The sequence below is a fragment of the Papio anubis genome, chromosome 7 (assembly GCF_008728515.1).
Source record: "Papio anubis isolate 15944 chromosome 7, Panubis1.0, whole genome shotgun sequence".
NCBI lineage: Eukaryota > Metazoa > Chordata > Mammalia > Primates > Cercopithecidae > Papio > Papio anubis.
The window spans coordinates 520,389-537,002 of NC_044982.1; the positions used below are offsets into that span (position 1 = coordinate 520,389).

The 16,614-nt window shown below is 43.3% G+C and overlaps 2 long non-coding RNA genes and 1 gene segment (V, D, J or C); 2 read left to right on the plus strand and 1 right to left on the minus strand.

The window, feature by feature from the left end:
- The first annotated feature begins 1,494 nt into the window (after positions 1–1,494).
- Positions 1,495–6,547, plus strand: LOC116275927. The gene is made up of 2 exons (XR_004185369.1): positions 1,495–1,756; positions 6,514–6,547. It is a non-coding gene; the product is annotated as an uncharacterized LOC116275927 (long non-coding RNA).
- A 3,050-nt stretch (positions 6,548–9,597) lies between these two features.
- On the plus strand, positions 9,598–12,772 carry LOC101005158. The segment is given in 2 exon segments: positions 9,598–11,945; positions 12,052–12,772. Coding segments are annotated over 2 exon segments (468 nt in total).
- A 2,162-nt stretch (positions 12,773–14,934) lies between these two features.
- LOC116275929 lies at positions 14,935–16,560 on the minus strand. Its single transcript, XR_004185371.1, has 2 exons — positions 15,734–16,560; positions 14,935–15,194 (listed from the first exon to the last, which is right to left on the minus strand). It is a non-coding gene; the product is annotated as an uncharacterized LOC116275929 (long non-coding RNA).
- Between the last annotated feature and the right edge of the window lie 54 nt (positions 16,561–16,614).

A 16,614-nucleotide genomic window follows, 5' to 3' on the forward strand; every position in this document is an offset into this window, starting at 1 on the left:
CACTCATCGAATTCTATTGTGAACTGTGCATGAGAGGGATCTAGGCTGAGCGCTCCCTATGAGAATCTAATGCCTGATGATTGCAGGTGGAGCAGGTTTATCCCAAAACCACCGGCCGCCGTCATCCATGGAAAAATTCTCTTCCACCAAAGTGTTCCCTGGTGCCAAAAAGGTTGGGGACACTGGTGTAGAGGCAGGTCTGTGCCTCGGAAAGCCAGCAGCTTCTGGTGAATCCCATAATTAATGTCCTTTAATGAGAAGTGGAGACTTGGGTCATGAGGGCCTTCGTGAATAAAGCCCTACAGTTGGATTCAAAACATTATAAGCTCTTGGGGGGTGTTTCTGGATCAAAGGCCTTTGTGCAAAAAATGCAGAAACATCTGTAGGATCCAGGCAGGAAAAAGCTTCCTTTACAAAGTGGTTGGGCACCTGGAAGGAGCTCTCAGGGTCGGGCACTGTATCCTTTGCTGGCTGCACTTTAGCCAGAGGCCTGAGCCTGATCGGTCTTGCAGCGGGAGAGCCTCACGGGCGTCACAGGTCACAAAAACGCCTGTCATCCTCCAGCTTAGCAAGCCCATCGCGTGCTTGTCAGTGTCAACCCCGTGACAGGTGCACCCTGGAAGATTAAAAGATGCACATAAACCTCCTCCCACCAAGTATCCACCGCCACACACTCAACTGCAGCCCGTGCTCCAGGAAGGGACAGGGGCCTGCAGGGATAAACAGAACGGAAGTGTTTTCTTACCTGAGAAAGACACTGCCAAATACCACATGTTTCCAGAAGGTTGTCTCATAATTGTTCAGGAAGTGACTGGAGGACAGTGGCGGGTGAGGTCACGGGACAGCCTCAGGGCTGCACACGAGGAGGGCTCCCTCCCCACGCAGGCTTTTCCTCCAGGAGCTGCACCAGGAACTCAGAGGATCAGGAAGGATTCTGAGAACATTCTTCTGTGGTGCTGCCTAGAGGAGGAAAATAAATTATAAAAAGTAAATCAATTCCAAACAAAGTATGACATTTCTTATTAGAAATTATTTCTGAAAGCCGTGAGAATCCTGACAGAAGCCACCATTCTCTGTGAACAAACATTTAAGCCCTCCTTCCATGGGGACGTCGACGAGGTTGGATCGGTTCTTTCATGGATAGTATCCCCCAAACTCCTCTCCACTCCCTGCGTATCCCCGGGTCTCTCAGTGACAAGTGACTACAGGAGCTGGGTCTGCCAGGCTCCAGGGAGGGGCTGGAGTGGGTCTCAGGTATTAGTAATCCTACTGGTAGTAACAGATGCTACCCAGACTCTGTCAACTGCTGATTCACCATCTCCAGAGACAGCGCCAAGAACACGCTGTATCTGCAAATGAACCGCCTGAGAGCCAAGGACACGGCCACGTGAGAGACAGTGAGGAGAAGTCAGTGTGAGCCCGGACACAAACCTCCCTGCAGGAACGCTCAGGGGAAATCAGCTGCGGGGGGCGCTCGGGACCCACTGATTAGAGTCAACCCCAGAGGCAGGTGCAGATGGAGGCTGATTTCCTGTCAGGATGTGGGACTTCATCGTCCTCTGACAGTTTCTCCAGTGAACCTCTCTAAGTTTATAATTCTGTGCTTCCTAATGTCATCTCTACATAGTTTTCGAAGGTCGTTTCCGTATGAGGACATAATCTCCCATGCATCAAATGCAGACTGAGCTTACAAAGATGAGAAGTTCTCAACCATGGTCACCAGGATCAGAGTCCTGAGGAAGCTCACGGGTGCCTGGTGAGTCTTCTCCAATCAGACGCGGGACAGAAACTTCAGGGAGATTCCAGGACTGGAACAGTCTTTAGGGATTCTGATCACAGCCAATAGAGAGCCTGGGCCAGTGTCAGTGTCATGTGGAAGCTCACAGGGTTCGCGTCTGACCCTTCTCCTGACACTAAAGCAAATCAGCATCAGCACTGACCTGGTGCTCCTTTGCTCCCACTCCATGTTCTTTCTTTGTAGTGTTTGCTCTTCCTTTTTTACATGCTTTTCCTTCTTCCTGAAAAAGAAATGGTCGCCTTGGTCTACATTCCAGGGCTCAAGGCATTTTCTTGGAGCTCAGGTGGGGCTCAGGCTGTGGCCCCTGCAGCCACGTGGGAGAGGCTGCTGGGACTTCCTTCCCTCCCCATCTGCTCAGGACCCTCCACTGTGTTGTGTGTAGACTCATCCGGGAATGCAATTGGCCATTAATAGTGAAGGGGGTAAACTTATTTGATCCAAATGGGATGTGGATGTTGAATTAACAGTGCACACTGTCAGAGTCATCTGCTTCAGAAGTGTTAGAAAGAGCCTGTGAAATTTATCAGAATCAAGATGGAGCCACTTGTGTTAAAACCCTAGTAAATCTGACCGGGCGCGGTGGCTCAGGCCTGTAATCCCAGCACTTTGGGAGGCCGAGGGGGGTGGATCACGAGGTCAGGAGATCGAGACCATCCCGGCTAACACGGTGAAACCCCGTCTCTACTAAAAATACAAAAAATTAGCCGGGCGAGGTGGCGGCGCCTGTGGTCCCAGCTACTTGGGAGGCTGAGGCAGGAAAATGGTGTGAACCCGGGAGGCGGAGCTTGCAGTGAGCGGAGATTGCACCCCTCACTCCAGCCTGGGCCACAGAGCGAGACTCCATCCCCAAAAACAAAAACAAAAACAAAAACAAAACAAAAGCAAAACCAAAAACCTCTAATAAATGAAGCTGGGTAAGGTCACAAAGGAGGGTTCTGTCCCTGGTAACAGAACTATCGTAAAGAGACTCTGCACAACCACAACCTTGCACAAAGGCAACCACAACCTTAAGAGTTACTTCTCCAAGTATATCTGCCCAGCAACTGCTTGTTCAGCCTCACACCGATGTCACCCTTGTTACTGATTCTTCTGGCCCAGGATAATTATCTCCAAACGGCTTGTGTAACCCTCCACATTTTTTCCTCATTCTTCATCTTCCATTACCAACCTGAAGGCACCCATACATATTTCCATTGTAATACACGTCCTAGAATAAGTATTATTCTATTTTAGGGTCTCTCTCTGTCCGTTATTTAGGGTTGACACACTACAGATGAACACGCCACTTTTCTGTGAGAATAAAGGTTGAAAATTTTTGGAGATGTCTAGGAATATCCAGTGTCCATAAGATCGTCCGTCAGTAAGTGCAGGTTGGAAGTTCCAGAGAGAGGTGAAGCTGCTGAATCACCGCGGAATTTCACTTTCTCCAGTTCTGCTCCGATGGAATCAGACCCACCCATTTTTATCAATGACAGTCTACACAACCTAGACTCAGCTGATGACAGCTTTTATTTTTATTTTATTTTATGTATTTATTGATTTATTTTGAGACAGAGTCTCACACTGTCGCCCAGGCTGGAGTTCAGTGGCACGATCTCAGCTCACTGCCACTTCTGCCTCCTGGTTTCAAGCAGTTCTCCTACCTTAGCCTCCCGAGCAGCTGGCATTGCAGGCATGTGCCACCACTCCCAGCTACTTTGTATTTTTAGTAGAGGTGAGGTTTCTCCACGATGATCAGGTTGGTCTCCAACCACTGACCTCAGGTGATCCACCTGCCTGGGCCTCCCGAAGTGCTAGGATTACAGTTGTGAAACACCACGATGGGCCGATGATGGTTTTAATAACATCTATTAAGTACATTCACCAGTACCACCTATATTAGTGTTGGATTGAATAACTACAAAATCTACCCTAACAATGTATACCGTGAAACTTACGATTACCCATAGAAAAGAACATTTAACATGAGATCTATGTTCCTAATTGTTTCAAGGTGAAATACTGACAACTTTACATTTAGACAATTATGATTTTGCTAATGAGTTGTAGAAGATGCATGTATATTTGGGATATTACCACTTTCTCAGATGTGCGGCTACCATTATAGTCTCCCATTCTGTAGGTTGGAATTTTTTCCATGCTGTGCAGAATGATTTTTTTTCGATGGAGTTCCACTTGTTCAGTTCTGCTTTTGTTGTCTGTGCCTATAATGTGAAATATAGGAAATCGTTAAGAATATTATTTTTGGGTGGGGAAAATTTTTACAATTTCAGGCCATACATTTAACTATTTTGCCCATTTGGAGTTAACTTTTGTGTTTATTCTAACATAAAATTGTTAATTCTTTGCATGTGTAAGTCCAGTTTTTCCAACACCCTCTCAGGGAGAGACTTTGATTTATTGATCGTATATTGTTGGTTCTCGTGCTGAAAATCAGTTTGCCATCGATACATCAGGTTATTTCTGAGTTCTCACTGTATATTTATTTATTGCTCTTCTTTTGTAATTACTTTTGAAATCTGGAAGTAAAATGCCTTCAAGTTTATTCTTATCGTGTTACAGATATTATAGCAAAATATTTTAACCTTTCACTATTAAGTATGATAATATGTATGACTTTTCATAATGACTTTTATTATGTACAGGTTATATTCTTCTGATCGTACATTTTAGAGTTTTTATTATAAAATCTTGTATTTTTAAATGTTATTTCTGTGTCTGGTGAGAAGTTAATGGCATTTTTTTCTTTATTCTCTTATGTTAGCACACCACATTTATTGATTTGAGGATATTGAATTACCCGTGCATCTCAAAAATAAATTCGAGTTTGTCATGATATATGATCCTTTCAAAATCTTGCAGAGCTTACTTGACTATTATTTGGGAGTAGTTTGTTTGTATATATTAAGAATATTTGTCTGAGGTTGAATTTTCTTCTTTTGCCTTTGTCTATTACTGGTAATATGGTAATTGTAGCCTTTTAGAAAGAGTTTAGAAGGTTGGCACCTCATGAATTTTTGAAAAAGTTAGAGAACGGTTGGCATGACTTTTTTAAATGCTGAGAGTCATTTTTTCTCTAACATATAACCTATCATGAAGAGTATCTGTTGCGTGCATGGGAAGCTGCATATTACGCGCACTTGGTTGGAATGTCTATTAGGTGAGTTTGTCCAACAGTGGTGTCTAAGTCCAGTGGCTTCCTAAGAATTTTTTTGTGGACATTATATACATGATTGAGGATGAGGTATTGAAGTCTCCTCTCTTTTATTGTTTTCTATTTATCCCTTCATATTTCTTAAAGTTTGTTAATACAGTTATATTTCTATTTTTACAAATACATAAAATAGAAACAAAAGAATATGTGCTTAGTAATTTTAATGGGAAAATCACATAATAAGAAATTATATTTTCCCAAATGCTGCCATCACCGCTAAACCCCTCCAGGAGTCTCGTATCTGCTCTGGACTCTCTTCAGGATTCCCACCTCAGCATTTGCTACAAAGGAGGAGCCATGAAAATAGGGCCCTCCCTCTCCTGATGAAAACCATCCCAGCCCTGACCCTACAGCTCTGGGAGAAGAGCCCCAGTCCAGAATTACCCGTAGTTTTGATTTGATGATCAGCTCTGAACACACATGGCTCACCACAGAGTTAGAGCTGAGCTGGGTTTTTCCTGTTGCGATTTTAAAAGGCAAATAATGGAGAACTAGAGATATTGAGTGTGAGTGGATATGAGTGAAAAAAAACATTGATTATGTGTGGCAGTTTCTGACCAAAATGTCCCTATATTTGTAGGTGTCTAGTGTGAGGTGAGCTGGTGGAGTCTGAGGGAGAGGCAAGAGGCAGAAAAATGTGTGGGAGGCTGGGTGAGGCTGTAGACACTGTCAGTCCACTATGTCAATCTCACAACGAGTGCTGGAGAAGGGTGGGAGTCTGATGGAGCTTCCTAACAACGCAGTGGTCCAAAGTAAGTCCATCTAGGCCATTCATTCTTCCTGTTGCATAGTTGCCCATCAGGAATCTGCTGTGTGCTCAGTCATTGTTTGGGAGGAGCTCCAGGTGTCTCTTTGTCAAAAACTGGGTGATGATGTCAGAGAGCTGTGCTGGGTGCCTGGTCCAGGTGCTCCCTGATGTTGGAGGTATGGGAGGTCTGTTCTCAGAGTGGAAACACCGTTTATGGAAATGTACAAAAGAAAACTTGGTCATACTTGGTTCTCTTAGATGACCGGAGAAGCAAGCAGGCAGCCTGCAAACAATTGTGATTTCCTACTTTACCCCAAGTTCATGGTTTCTTTTAAACTTTGGTTTCTGTCCAAGTACAGAGATATTGATTAGAGTGAGTTTGGTTCTTTCCACCCGCTAATCCTCGCTTCCCCCGGATAAAGAGCACATTGTCCTTACTCTGAGTCTGAGGGAGGAGAGGGTCCTGTACAACTAAGGGCCTGCAGAGATTCCCATGTGAAGTTTGCAGAGTCAGATGTTTCCTCACGTAAGTAGACCTCCACTGCCAGTGATTGCTGCTCAGGTCTAATGTTGGATTCAGTATTAGGACATCCTTTAGGCTGTCACATGTCAACTTTATTCTGAAAATCACTGTTACGTTAGATAGAGCTAATAACACAATGCCCATTATCCTGACAGCAGTTTCTCTTCCTTATTTGGTTGAAAGTTTGAAGAAAAAAATGTGACCATATATTTGTCTAATTCTATCCTCAGAATCTACTATTTTCTCTAGTGGACCAAGACATTTAAAAAAAAAATGAACTCTTCATTCTCATCAAAATATGTATATTTGTGAATTTCAACGTGTTGTTCAGAACCTGTGCATGCCAACAACTGTGTTTCTCAGTGCACTCTTGGCCTGATGAAGCCCTCACAGACCCTCTCCCTCACCTGTTCCATCTCTGCATTCTCCATCACAACCAGTGCTTCCTGCTGGAGCTGGATCCATCAGCGCCCCAGGGAAGGGACTGGAGCGAATCAGGTGCACAGGTCGTGAGGGAGTGCACAATCCAACCCACTCCTCAAAGTCCAGTCACCATCTCCAGATCCACATCCAAAAAACGTTTCTTCCTACAGCTGAGCTCCCTGAGCAAAGAGTACACAAGCAAGAATTTTTATGCCAAAGTCACAGCGAGGGAAAGACATTGTGAGCCCAGACAAACCTCCCTGCAGGGAAGCTCGGGAACAGCAGGAGACGCTCAGGACACCAGGGGGCGCTCAGGACACATCAAGGCAGGTGCAATGGGGGGACAAGGTGCTGGAGATGGGGTTTGGCATCACCATCATATTTCACCACTGGTCACCCAATTTATTCTCATGTATGTGATTCTTTGTGTTATTAGAAAGTGGAATTTATATGAACATATAACCATATGTAGGTGCATCGAGACGTCCTCTCCATCTCATGTGGACCTTTTCCTTGAAGACGCTGAGTCACTGTATTTATTTGAGCACCTCACAAATTATGGTCAATTATGTAGGATCTGTTTCTCTTCTTTCTCACTTCTTCCCTCGTTTTCTCTCACTCACAAGCTCTCACACACACAAAGTTCTACAACTTCAATTACCCGATGTATTGAAGACAATTTATTATAGTGCAGCTTTTCTGGTTTAGCTGATGTTCATATTGCTGTAAGAATAGGAACGTTGTGTTTCTCAGCTGTGTATTTCTCTAAGATAGCAACAACTTTAAAAAAAATACCCAGGTACTGAAAGCAATCCAAATATCAATCAGCAGCTTAATCATAAACAAACTGTGGTAAATTCATTCACTGGAAAAACACCCACTGTTACAATCAGGTACTGCTGGATATGCCCAACAGCAAGGGTGAATTCACAAGTACGTATGATGAGTCAAATAAGACAAATGAATACAAGTACATACATACAAGTCCTCTTTTATAAATTCTATAAAATTAATACTAATCTAAAGTTACATAAAGCAAACCAGTAGTAGACTCTGGGCATGGGGTGAGAAGGGAAGGTGTAGGAACCAGAAATTACAGGAAAACAAGAGGAAATTTTGAGGGTAGTTGAGTTTTTCCTGTGTTGAGAAAGGTAATGGTTATGTCACTATTTGTCAAATTGTACACCTTATGGGAGGTCTATTATTTGCTAATTTCACCTCATTAAAATATTCCAAATTTAAACACACATAATTTGGTAGAAAATAAGTTAGAGATGAATAAAATATATGAGAAATAAAAAAAGAAAATCACAGAACATTGGCATAAGGACTTCACTCATCAAATTGAAGAAATTTTAAATTTCTCAACACATAATTAAAGATTTAATTAAATATATATAAGAAATCAAAGACTCCTGGATATAAACATGAATAAACCCTAAGCCGACCTATATCTTTAGGGAAACACTAGAATACAACAAAATATTGTCATGATTTCATTACATAATGGGTGTTAATCAAACCACACCAGGCATGTCCGGCTGTGCGTGTCTGGAGTTGGTTCAGGGAACAGGTGTGTCCTGTGGTTAGAAGCCGTGACACCAAGCTCACAGCATTTGTTCTATTTGACACCATAAAAAGTCCAAGGGATCTCAACTGAAATGTAGTGTGGATGTCACATCTGTGGGTGCCGCACACTCCCCCACAAGAATATGGAAAGGTTAATTACCTCTGGAGGTGTCTGCGGAGAGTAGTGCTGGTCTCTCAGGAATGTCCAAAATGGCACAATAGACCAAGAAAGGAGACTAGCTCAGGGTTCCTATAGGGGCTTTGTGGTGGAGGCAAAGTGAGGGTTCTGTCTCACAGAAATGAGTTTCTGGGATTTGAACCTCCAAATGGCATCAAATGAGGGAGTTCCTGTGATTGCTAACTAGATTCACCTCATGTCAGAAAGAAAGGAGATGATGGAGGAATGAGCCTTTAGTTATCAGCAGTCAGACATCAAAACAATAGTCTGATGACTTATTCTATGTAGCTACTATAAAAACATGAATAAAAGTATATCAATGTCCAATATGGGTGGACAAAAACCAAGTCTATGCAAAACAAGAAGAATAAGCAAGTCATAATGAAAAGGAGGAAAATGAGGAGAAAGAGGTGAAAGGCACGGGGCAGGGGATTATGCAAGAGTCCTGTTTCAGTGTCTTGTGTGGAGGCTTTTCACTATCTAAAATCATCCGCTTATTCTGAGTGTCTTAGGTGAGCTGTCTGCTCCAAAACATCACAAGTGCCAGAGGATTCCTGAAGATATTCAGTTTAATACCTTCTATTTGAGATGCCTTACAATTGTGTAAAATTCTTAGTTATTATTGTTATAATTAGAGATAGGCTCTCACTGTGTCACACAGGTTGGAGTGCAGTAGGTCAACTATAGCTCACTGTAACCTTGAACTTCTGGCTCACACCATCCTTCTTTATAAGCCTCCTGAGTAGCAAGGACTAGAGGAGTGCACCATAACACCCAGCTGATTTGTTTAAAAAAATTATTTCATAGAAATGGGGTCTTCAATATTGCCCGGCTGGTCTCGACTCCTAGTCTTATGTGATTCCCCTGGTTTTGCTGCTCAAAGTGGTAGAATTATAGACATGAGCCACCACATTCCATCTGAACTGATTCTTTAGTTGCAAAATATCAACCCAAGAATTGACTGCCTTAATTTTTTCTGCAGCGTTTTGGTTAATACTACCTGATAAAATTTATTCTGATTTGTTTCAACAGCAGAATTTTTCCTGATTTTTTTCCAACATATGTAATTTCATGGTTGAAGATCACAAAATACTGTTAGAAGACATAAAAAGGCAACCTTAAACTTTTGGTGATTGGAGTGAGTATAATACAAAAATTACTTTCAATATTGTGTAACACATGCATGCAATAGGATGAAGGGGAGCAATGAGGGTAAAATTTCTAAATGTTTGTATCTTCCATCTCCCGAGTTATAGGGTAGTAACTGTTGTGTCCTGAGGGAGGGACCCTGATGCCATATGCTAGTGGGATAACTCTTGGCCAAGAGAGTTTCCATATTTTATTAAAGTTGTTATGTTTTTTCAATTTAGTGATGCCATTTTTTCAACATATTAAGAATATTGTGAGTGGGATTGATCCTGTATGATATGAACAATGGCAATGCCGTCTACGTTTAGATAATACTACGCACCAGGTTAAGATTGAAAATTTGTAGAAATGATGCGCCATAACATTATTCTAGTTTCCATACTAGTTTTTTTTCTCTTTGCTTGCATTCCATTTCAAATTTATATGTGAGGTCTCTAGAATGTAAGAATTTATTTAAAAGTGTCTTTTCTTGTGGTCCATTTTGATGGGGCTTCCAGAAGATTTAACAACCTCCTCTGCCTGCAGCACAGTTTAAAATTCTGTACTACCGTTGGACATCTGTATTTAATCCTGGTCTTTAGTTAACTGACAATCTCTAACAAGTGCAATAACTTCTGCCTTCTGGGCTGATTTTCCATCAGATAGAGGAATTTATCCTAAATGAAAGTTTGTACTAATAATATAAATTATTAGTTAATAACCACCACTTCTATTATCAAGGTGTTATTCGTCAAGAAATAATGTTAAATCAAGGCTCTCAGTGGGACTATTACCTAATGGATATGCAAAATATTTTACTAATCTAGATAAAATAGATGTGAACACTCTTTTAGTATCCAGCCATGACTCCTGTCTACCACATTATTAACCACACAGTAACTTTGACTTCACTTGGGACTTGTTCTAATTTTCAAATTTGTTACGTATTAATCTTAATGTCTCTAGCCTATTTTAGCAGAGAGTGAAGAAAGACAAGCTAGGCTGACAAACTGCGTAGGCTGACAAATTTCTTGTTACTCTCTATAAGAACTTGCTTCTCTCTGAACTTCACACTTGTGTGTTTTGAAACATTAATTATTGAAAGCATTAAAGAAAATTTGCAAAGTTCCATCTTCTATGTTTATGTTATTGTTGATGCAGTTGTAAAAAATAAGAATATATTCCCTTTCTATGTGCATTTCCAAGCTTAGTAGCAGATTTTTAGTAAGACCCAGAATAATAAAACATTCAAATATTGTTCAGCTGCTTGATAGAAAAACAAATTGTGGTACATTTGTTTGCTAGAATGTTACCCAAAATTTGTAATAAATAAATGTCTGCTATATCCAACTACAAGGTAAAATATCGAATAATATATGTTAAGTAAAATAAGCCAAGCAAATAAGAATATATACTGCGTTATATCATTTCTATAAATTCTAATAAACTAAATGACTTGGCAGCAATGTATAGATCAGGATTTGCCAGTGTAGAAGAACAAAAGGAAATGCTGAGAATTCTCTTGTCCACCTTGATAACAATGATGGTTACATCATATTTATCAATTGTGCAATTTAAATATGTGAAAGTTTATTATCTGTAAACTAAAACTTACAAAATTTATTACAAGCAAACAAATGGAAATTTAGACAACAAAGGCATGATAGAAAGACAGAAAAATGTATATTAAATTTCAGAAATACTTAAGAACTTATCTGCCTTAACCCTAGTTCTCACCATATTTTAGATGAATGCTAGAATACAGCAAAATCACACATGTTCTCACTACAGAAAGTGGGTTCCACAACCACACGAGGCACCCGCAGCTGTGTCCTGGAGTTGGTTCAGGGGGTAATCGTGGCCAGTGATGAGGAGCACAGCCTCAGATACCTGGGCTTACTCATCCCAGACAGGAGCTCTTAGACACATACTTTGCCCTTTTTCCATGTGTGGTTTACTTCATGGAGAAACCATTGACTCCGACAAAACATAATTTACACAAATGTGTAAAAATAAAATAGGGTTATCAGTTCAAAGAGTTTATCACAGCATAATTTTATAATAAGACAGCATATTTTCCAAGTACCACCATTGTCACCAAATTCCTGCAAGGCACAGTCATATTATCCGGGTACTGCCTTCTCCTCAGGCGTCCCACCCCAGAGCTTGCTATATAGTAGGAGACATGCAAATACCGTCCTCCCTCTGCTGATGAAAACCAGCCCAGCCCTGACTCTGCACCTCTGGGAGAAGAGACCCCGCCTGGGATTCCCAGGAGTTTCCACTTGGTGATCAGCACTGAACACAAACCACCAGCCATGGAGTTTGGGCTGAGCTGGGTTTTCCTTGTTGCTATTTTGAAAGGTGATTCATGGAGAAGTAGAAAAATTGAGTGTGAGGAGACATGAGTGAGGCTAACTGTGGATATGAGTGGCAGTTTCTGACCAGGGTGGTGTCTTTTTGTTTGCAGGTGTCCAGTGTGAGGTGCAGCTGGTGGAGTCCGGGGGAGGCTTGGTCCAGCCTGGCGGGTCCCTGAGAGTCTCCTGTGCAGCCTCTGGATTCACCTTCAGTGACTATGCTATACAGTGGGTCCGCCAGGCTCCAGGGAAGGGGCCGGAGTGGGTAGGTTTCATTAGAAGCAAAGCTTATGGTGGGACAGCAGAATACGCCGCGTCTGTGAAAGGCAGATTCACCATCTCCAGAGATGATTCCAAAAGCATCGCCAGTCTGCAGATGAGCAGCCTGAAAACCGAGGACACGGCCGTGTATTACTGTACTAGGGACACAGTGAGGCGAGGTCAGTGTGAGCCCAGACACAAACCTCCCTGCAGGGGCGCGCGGGGCCACCAGGGGGCGCCCGGGACACAAACCTCCCTGCAGGGGTCCCCGTGACCACCAGGGGGCGCCCGGGACACAAACCTCCCTGCAGGGGTCCCCGTGACCACCAGGGGGCGCCCGGGACACAAACCTCCCTGCAGGGGTCCCCGGGACCACCAGGGGGCGCCCGGGACACAAACCTCCCTGCAGGGGTCCCCGTGACCACCAGGGGGCGCCCGGACACTGAGCTCGGGGCTGTTTCCGGGGCGGGAGCCGGAGCTGCTAAAGCCTGGCTTCCTGTCATGGTCTGCGGCTGCCTCATTGTCAAATTTCCCCAGGGAACGTCTCCAGATTTACAATCTGTACTAACAGTTCACGTCTCTGAATGCAATACTTTTTTTGTCCTTTTTGTTTCTTTGTTTCTGTAACAGGAAGACACATCCTCACCTCCACAGAAGCCAGGGTGTCACTTTGGGGGCAGAAATAATCCTTTCGTGCTCAACAGGACAAGAGTCCTGAGGAATCCCAGGGAAATCTGGAGAGTGTTTTCCAGTCAGACCCAGGGCAGAGACCTCCATGGGAATCTCTGATTAGAACAGGCTTTGAGTTCTGATGGGAGCCAAGAGAGAGGCTCGCCCAGGGTCGGGGTCCTTAAAACCTGTTGGTTTTCACAGCTATCCCCCCTCATCTTGTAAAACTGTGCCCGTCTGACTCAGACATATTCAGTTGACTCTCTTTCTGCTAATCCATTTTCTTTTCCTGTAGACTTGATTCTCACAGTTCCCTTTCTTCTTCGCTGCCTTAAAAACAGACTATGTGTTTTCTGTAGTCAAAATCCCAGGCCTCGGGTCTGCAGAACCTGGGTAGGCTGAGGGGACTTTCTCACTCACTATTGCCTGGACACTTCTGTTGTCTTCTGTGCATGGAGGCATTTGGGAAATGAAGTGGACATTAGTCATGAAGGGAATAATACTAGTTTTCTCCAATGTGATCCTGAACTAGAGCTGAACTTGTGCTTCTCATACTGTCACAGAGTTTGGACTCTCACCCGTGACTTTGAGGAGAGCTGAGGATGTGAACTCCGGGTAACAATAATTGTAGGGTCTGCCTAGGCAGCCTCAGGTCTTGCTGACCCTCAGGAAAGACAGGCTGGAATTCCTGGGAAGACCTGCATCTGCCATCCACCACGGTGTCCCGTCGTCTTCTGTTATGCTGTGATTGAATCAGCCCCACCTCGAATATCTGAACACTCTTCATGACTGAGGAAAACATAATGGCATGCTCTCCTAACACCTGTGTTATGCCACGGGAGCAACACCTAAGCTCGTGTGTGATTCAGTAGATGAGACTGTGGTCTAGTCAAGATGACAGGTAAAATTGATAGTTGTCATTATGATAGTTTATTTTTTATTTGGCAATATAATCGTGCTCATAAATACTTTTGCTACTTTTTTTGTGTGTCAGAGGCTTTGGAACTGGAACAACTGCATCTTGAATAGGGGCTAGGGAAAATAAGACTGAGACCGGCCGGGCTGGATTCCTAGTAAGTTAAGGCAGTAAGTTAGTCACAGGATGAGATAGGAGGTCTGCACAAGATACAGGTCATAAAAACCTTGTTGATAAATCTTACAGTAAAGAAGCTGGCCGAAGCCCTCCAAAACCAAGACAGTGGCTGAAGTGACCTCAGTTTGTCCTCAGTGTTCATTATGCTCTAATTATAATGCATTAACATGCTAAAAGACACTCCCTCCAGCACCAAGACAGTTTACAAATGTCCAGGCAACATCAGGAAGTTTCCCTGTGTGGTCTAAGAAGGACGAGGTGGGCGGCGGGGGTGTGGGGAGGGACACTCAGCTTCTGGAATTGCCTGGGGGACTCATGAATAATCCATCCATTGTTTAACATATAATGAAGAAATAACCGTAACATTGACAATCGGCAGCCCACACTGCTGCTCTGCCTCTGGAGTAGCCAGTCTCATTATTTTACTTGTGTAATAAACTTGTTTTACTCTGTGGATTTTCCCCGAATTGGGACCCCTTTCTCCTAACATTTGTGCAATTATTCCTGTTCTAAGCAGAAAGCTCCAAGATGGAATGACGTTTCCCTGCATTGTTATGAGAAGTACGTTCACCCCCTTGAGTGAAAATGCACCGGGGGTGGAATGAGACTGGGAAGCTGATGGCATATGATGGAAGCCCGTCCCTGAGTGAAGGAGACAGTGAGGGAGGATTGGGTGGAAGGTTCCTATATTTTTGTGCTATGCCAGGAAGCTGCAAAAGATAACTGAGTCTCGTGTACGTCAGGGCTACCTCTTAGGGATCCCTATGACTCCAAGAGAGGGCTCTCCTTAGGAATCACTGTGGAGTCAGTCCTTTCATTAGAGTAGACCACAGGACATGGGCCTCAGCACACGCCATGCCACAGATGTCAGAAAGCAGCTGCTGGGAAGCTGATCCACCTGCATTTTGCTGCCTGTCTGTGGCGGGAGGGAGGGTCACCATTCTCAGGGTCAACACACCGTTTGTGAATTTTTATAGAGAACATCTGCTTTTACTGTATTTTATTGAAAAAAATATGAAAAAATGTGCACCTGCACACAATTGTAATTTTCACATTTACTTCTGTTGCATTATTTCTTAATTCTGCATGACATCTTGTCACAGAGTTGAGTTTTTCACAGGGATTGTTCAAAGGATTGGGATCATGCATTTTCCACATTCAGTGGTTTTTCTCCATGAGCAGAGACCTTGAGTAGAGTACATCTGGCCCTCTTCCACACTATCTCTTGTGTCCCTACGGAAAAAGCAGAGATTTGTCTGACTGTAGAATCTGGGGTAGGGGTCTGCACACCTCTGAGCCTACAGAGAAGCCCAGTGAAGTTTTATGGAGTCAGAGGGCTATGCCATGTGGGCGAACTCTAGCTTCCCCACTCTCAGAGATTGCTGGCCAGCTGTACTCGAGAGTTTAACAATTAGAGCACTTGGAAGCCCATTTCATCACAGCTCCATTATGTCACTTATCACCATTAGACTGCAGGTAATAACTCAATCTTGATTTTTCTGACCCCATTTTCTCATCTTATTGATTTGTAACTTTGGTTATACAAAATGTTATCGTTTAGTTTCTGATTCAAACCTCAGGTTTGTATGAACTCATCAGGAATAATACAAAATGTGTCCAGTTTTTGGGAAATGTAAATGAATTTCCATACTGTTTATGGGTGTGTTTGTGTGTGCGTGTGTGTGTGTGTGTGTATGTCAGTCACTTACACCCCGATGAACACGATTTCTTAATTATATAGTCGAAATACAATAATGTTTGTGGAAAATCACCTTCAGTAAGGTCCATGAAGCTGACCCTGTCACATTGCTTTGAGGAAGCTCAGTGCACAGGTGAGGTCTCACAGGAGACATCCAAGGTTCAGCCCCCAGGACTGTCTGAGCTCCTGACCTGGAACGAGATGTAGGACTGGGCATCTCAGAAGCAGATCCCCAAGCCCTCCTTTATCTGGGCTGCATGGACAGCAGAGGACCTGCAGGAGAAGCTCAGAACTCAGTCAAGACAGATCACCATTTAGGAGCAGGTGCGGCAAGGAACCAGCCAGAGAACCTTTGACTATAATTGAGGGTTGTCTTCTTTGACTTGACAGCATCCAACCCTAAGGAGACCACCCACTATATCATCTATAGCTTTGTTGTTACAAAGAAAAGCACAAGTGAATATAACTCTGCAGTTAACTCCTTGAACCTGCATTGATGAGTGTCCACGGCCTTGTGAGCGCAGAGACCACATCCAGTGCAGGTGCAGACCAAGGCTACACCAGTCAGTCAGCTGCTCCCTCAAGAGTCTTCCAGTTCCCTTGTCCAAAGCGTCTGCTCATTCATGGGCTGAGAAAAGGGAAGTCACGGCTGCAGCCTACTCTCTCCACAGAGCTGACAGGGCACAGGGACAACATCGATTATTCTTGGAACTTGCCTGTAGGAATGCAGCTGTGTGCAGACACATTGATAAGCACACACTTCTTTACATAATTATTTGTAAATGTTTTTTTATTTATTCTCTCCAAATTTTTTAAAAAAATTAATTACTTTTCCCCTAATCAAAGAGGATTTTGATCGGAATTCTTGTGGGAGCCCCCCTGCTCTCCCAGATGCCCACGTCATTTTCTCTTGAAGGGAAGAAAGAACAACAACTCTCTTGATTTCTACTCATC